The 5,983-nt window shown below is 34.3% G+C and overlaps 1 protein-coding gene across 1 annotated transcript; it reads left to right on the top strand.

Moving 5' to 3' along the window:
• Positions 1-2,938: 2,938 nt before the first annotated feature.
• LOC122608661 (cytochrome P450 93A3-like) lies at positions 2,939-4,771 on the top strand. The gene is made up of 2 exons (XM_043781750.1): positions 2,939-3,832; positions 4,134-4,771. The coding sequence occupies exons 1-2, from the start codon at positions 2,939-2,941 to the stop codon at positions 4,764-4,766; spliced, it is 1,527 nt and encodes a 508-aa protein (XP_043637685.1). The 3' UTR covers positions 4,767-4,771.
• The last annotated feature ends 1,212 nt before the right edge of the window (positions 4,772-5,983 follow it).

The following is a 5,983-nucleotide window of genomic DNA, read 5'->3' on the forward strand; positions in this document are numbered from 1 at the left end:
CAGTTCCCTAGCAATATTCATGTATTTTCATTTATATATATAATCTTGAATATCTAGCATTTCAATGGTCAGTATCAATATATGATGTAAACATTCTGATCACATTCAAACCCGGCAAGCAGTGTTAGTTCTTGACAAGGGAATCAAATATCAAAAATTCCAGATTTTTGTTTATAGTTGTTTGACTTCAAATGTTTTAAACAATGATTTTTATGGGTGAGCAAGACCTCATTAAATCCTTTTAAAAGAGTTTCAATCTTGATGGTTAGATTCGAATAATCAATGTAGTGAATCAGACTCACAAAGACATCTAGTCACAAACAATAATTCATATTAATAACACATTGTTAATTAAAAACTAAGCAATTGTATATTCATCAAATATCATAGTACATAGAGTGAAATAAAATGATTTACATCATAAATTATGTAAAACATATAGGAAAAAAATTGAAATCAGTACAAGGATATATAACAATCATTTTACAAATCTACATGGTTGACACATGTGTTTACAAGCCAGTCAACAAAATGATGATGTAAAATCTTTGATCTTTATTAACTACTTGATGGCTTTTGGGTTCATGATGTTGATAGGGGTTATTTTTCATTTAAAAATGAGATATTTGCATAAAAATATCTAAAGATAAAATGGCGTGTTAGTTATGTGTGTTGTCTCGGGCAAAGCCATCCCCCAAAAGAATTCAACTGGAAAATTAGGGTTAGATGTGGGCATAATAATCGGTTCCAAAAAAACCAATCCCAATTATCCTAGAACCAGAACCAAAAGTAACCGGTTCTTCAAGAACCGATTTTCGGTTCTTGAGGAACGTGTTTGTTCATCAAACATGGGTTGTCATCCCGAGGGGAAGAATGATTGATTTAGGAATTTGTTGGCGATTTCCCGGAGGTATAAAACATGGTGATGTTTAATGCCATGTAATGTGAATGTGCTTGTGTTTGGGATTGATGATTGGTTTGGTTATTTGTTGGCAATTTATCGAAGGTAGGGTTCGTATCTCTTTACGCCAATCAAATATGTATGTAATGTAAAGCCGATTATGATCGTGCTAATAAATAGGTTAATCCAGATCGTTAACTTTTAACCCAAATCGTCACATGAAGGGTGATAATCAAGTGGTGTTAACAGACAATAATCTTTGCATGTTATCAATTAGCATTGGTAGGCGCGGGTGCCCCGGAGTGTTGTTGGGATCCACGATAACTATTATGCTTCTGGCTAGACTTATACAAGGGTTCACCTAGAAGTTGCCAATCAAAGAGCCACATTTTGATCTCATGGAAAACTTTCGAGATTTAGCAAAGGCTGAGCCATTGATAGCTCTAGCTATGCCTCGTCTCGCGCACCATCTCTATATACCACGATGTTGATTGTTGAAAAATAGCAATATATGTGAAGAACCCAATGAATCAAGTTCAACTTCTTTTGGTCTTAATCGCCACGTACCTCCATATACATCTTTAAGTAGTCACAATATTAGCCTATTAGGTTTACAATTCAGTAGTCACAATATTAGCCTATTAGGTTTACAATTCGCATATAAAAAGAGTTCTGAACTTAAGATAATTTATATAGATGGAGTTTTTGTTGAATAATGAAAATCTAGTAAAGTTATTACGGTATATGTGGGAAGGTTTTTTTTCATTTGTTGCTTGAAGTTCCCATTTTGAACAAAAATGGAGACGAGTGTTCCGATAAAATTATCCACCTGTATACCCGGATGAGTTCTGATGATACACTAGATGATACTGTAAAACAAAACTAGAGGTAGCAATTTACACTTCTGAAAACAGGTTGAATACCAGCGGGTCCAACAGAGCCTTTTACACATCAATTTCCATATTAATCAAATTATCAAAACTAAAGGGGTGTTTAATTGGTTAGAAAACACTCGGTTTCCATTTGTGTTATTCTAAAAAAACATCAAAATAGAAAACAGGTCATAGTTTTTTTGAAAATACTTTTTAATAAAACAGAAAATATTGTTTTTCACTTTTTTTTTTTTATGAAAAATTTGAAAATATATTTTTTTATTGTTTCCCAATTTTTATTTCTATTTTTAAAATTTTTAAATCCTCAAATTATATTAACTATTCCTTTGTGCCCCTTTCATGCCACCCGTTACCCCGTGCCCCCACCCATCTCTCCCTGCCGCCACGTAACCCACCCCTAACCTTCCACTTAACCACATATATTATAACATCTTTTTTTTGTAAGGAAAATAAAAGTAATGTTTTTTAGTTTTGAGTAATTATTGTTTTCTAGATTATATCCGCCACAGCCAACTTGCGATCCCATGCATGGATCCACATGCGTCAAGGGGCTACCATAGTTTTTTGGTTTGGGTAAAAGTATTTCTAAACTGATCGAGAATGTATAAAATATTTATCGGAAGACAATTACTAACAACACCCGATACAATTTATAACAAGAAATTTATCCATGACTAGTCCAATGGATGAATGGATTGTTTCATTAATTAATTCAAGACAATAAGAAGTAGCTAGCAATTATCCATACAAGTGTACAAACTTAACATTTTCCGATAGCAGTTCAAAGTTTCGTTTCATTGCCGCATAATGAATTTATAATGGCTGGACGATATTGCCAACATATTGGAATATTGGATGAGGATAGATAATGAAAAATGACTAAATCACGATTTTGTATTTAACTATATAAAAGCAATCAAACTTTTATAAACCAACAGAAAGGAATATATGCCAACAAATGAGGATATAAAGAAAAGGCCATAAAGGAATTATAAAACACCAACTGCGAAAATATTGAAAAGGCCATGGCGGCTTATATATATATATATATATGTATATGTTCATTGAAATGAGGTTTGATTTATGTGTATATATATATGTTAGCATGGTTTTAGCAAATCATCATTTATAACTTCACCCAACCATGGCTGACTTAGAAGCCTACTTTCCATTCTTACTTACATGCCTTGTATTTACGGTCTTCCTCTGGGCGTTTTTGAAACCTAGTCGTCCTAAATCTCATATTCCGCCAACCCCATTTGCGCTTCCAATCATAGGACATCTCCACCTTCTATTTCCAATCCCACATAAAGGTTTTTACAAGCTTTCGTCTCGTTATGGGCCCATTTTTCGTGTCTTTTTGGGGTCTAAACCTGGTATTGTTGTTTCATCACCAGAAGTAGCGAAAGAATTCCTTAAAACACATGAACATGTGTTTTTAGATAGAGCTAGTACCTCGACCGCAGATTACATTAGTTATGGGTCAAAAGACTTGGTGTTTACTCCTTATGGACCCTATTGGAAGTTCATGAGAAAGATAGTTATGTCAAAGCTACTAAATGGAAAAACACTTGACATGCTTAGTTCAGTTAGGTACCAAGAAATTACCCGCTTTATACATTTAATATCAAAAAAAACCAAAGTTGGGGAGGCAGTGGATCTTGGCAAGGAGCTGATGAAGTTGACTAACAACGTGATATCAATAATGCTTATGGGTGAAAGATGTATGGACATGGAGGAGGGTGTGGACGATGTGATGAAATTGGTTGCTGATATGGTTCAAGCAGCCGGTAACTTTAACCTTTCGGATTACATATGGTTGTTTGAGAGTTTAGACTTGCAGGGATTAGGGAAAAAGGTAAAGAAGCTTCGGGCAAGATTTGATGTAATGATAGAGAGGATCATAAAAGAGCATGAAGAGGCAAGAAAGCACGGTGGAGTAGAAGTGAAAGACTTGCTTCACATTTTACTCGATATACAACAAGATGAGAGCATGGAGATAAAGCTGAGCAGAGAAAACATCAAAGCCTTCATCCTGGTAACACTAATAAGCTAGATTTCATTTTATAGTTAGTTATTAAACTATTCATTTTGGAATTGTTGTAGTCTTTTTAAGTGTTAGGATATATAGAAGCAAATACTAATTCTCGTGTAACTATTTAATTTTCCTCTAAAATGTTAATCATAATTATCAAACACTCTAATAATTGATTGCCAGATCTAACATGCACCATATGTTTTGCTATTGCTGTATTTTGATTATATAAATTATTCAAAAAGTATAATCACCTAAGAGCGCACTACCGTAACGAAATTATGCTCCTTCCTTTGCATTTTAGGACATATTTCTTGCCGGGACAGAAACTACAGCAAGTACCATAGAATGGGGTTTATCAGAACTAATCAATCATCCAAATATCATGAAAAAGGCACTTGAAGAAATCCATCAAGTTGTTGGTGAAAATAGACTTCTAGAAGAATCGGACATACAAAACCTTCCTTACCTCCAGGCAATCGTGAAAGAAACATTACGTCTCCATCCAGTTGCCCCGGTGCTAGCAAGAGAATCAACGGAAGACTCCATGGTAGCTGGTTACCACATTCCAGCAAGAACTCATATTTTTGTCAATGTGTGGGCCCTTGGTAGAGACCCAAACCATTGGGAAAACCCACATGAATTCCGGCCGGAAAGATTCCAAGAAAAAGAAAAGGAGTTAGATGTGAGAGGGCAACACTTTCCGATGTTACCATTTGGTAGTGGGAGGAGGATGTGTCCCGGGATATCACTTGCACAGTTTATGGTACACACAACGCTTGGTGCAATGATTCAATGCTTCGACTGGAAGGCAGGGAAAGACGGAAATATGCCAAGTGTTGATATGGAGGAGGGATTTGGGCTCACACTTGTTAGAGCTAACCATTTGGTATGTCTCCCGGTGGCTCGTCTTGATCCAATCCCCATTTCTATGTAACAGTTCCCTAGCAATATTCATGCATGTATTGTCATTTATATATATAATCTTGAATATCTAGCATTTCAATGGTCAGTATCAAACCCGGCAAGCAGTGTTTGTGCTTGAGAAGGGAATCAAATCACAACAATTAATCCCGGATTTTTGTTTACTGTTGTTTGACTTCAAATACTTAAGCTTACAATCTGTTTTTAAACAATGATTAATGGGTGTACAAGACCTCATTAAATCCTTTTAAAAGAGCTTTAATCTTGATGGTTAGAATCGAATAATCAATGTAGTGGATCAGACTCACAAAGACATCTAGTCACAAACAATAATTCATATTAATTACACATTGTTAATCAAAATCTAAGCAAATATATTCATCAAATATTGGAGTGAAATAAATGATTTACATGATCATGTAAAAACACATAGGAAAAAAATTGAGATCAATACAAATATATATAATAATCATTTTACAAATATAAGTACTTGACAGATAAGTTTACATTTTACAAGCTAGCCAGTCAACAAAATGATGATGCAGAATCTATTATCTTTATTAATTACTTAATTACTTGATGGCTTTTGGGTTCATGATGTTGATAGGGGTTTTTTTTTTATTTAGAAATGAGATATTTGCATAAAAATATCTAAAGATAAAATGGCGTGTTGGTTATGTGTGTTGTCTCGGGCAAAGCCATCCCCAAAAAGAAGTCAACTGGGAAATTGAGAAGTGACTCAGTGAATGTGCTGCCAAGTGCCAAAGACAAAATCAAAGAAAAGGAAATAAGGCTATCTAGATATTCTTTGCCTTTAAATATTGTCCAAAACTAAAAATTTTTTAAAGGATGTCCTTATCTAAAGGCTTGCCTAATATATTTTTATTTTTAGTGGAGGTAAAAGGATATATAAGTATATGTAAGGATGTTTGTATGATTGGAGATAAAATTATAAGATTTGAAAGATTTGTAAGGATGTATAAGGATTTGTAAGTATATGATGTGATAGCTCAAGAATGTATAAGAATTTGTAAGGATGTATAAGGATTTATAAGGATATAATGTAGCAGGTCAAGTGGCTTTTAGATTTATAAGAATTTGAGATAGTCTAACGAAGTAGTGCATACTAACTGGCATATGCAAAGAAAAAAAAAAAGAAACAGCCCAAGTGACTTTTGGGTTTTCGTTTGGGCTCAACAGAGAGCAGTGATGTAGCTTTCATGCCCAAGA

The sequence above is a fragment of the Erigeron canadensis genome, chromosome 7, assembly GCF_010389155.1.
Source record: "Erigeron canadensis isolate Cc75 chromosome 7, C_canadensis_v1, whole genome shotgun sequence".
Classification (NCBI taxonomy): Eukaryota; Viridiplantae; Streptophyta; class Magnoliopsida; order Asterales; family Asteraceae; genus Erigeron; species Erigeron canadensis.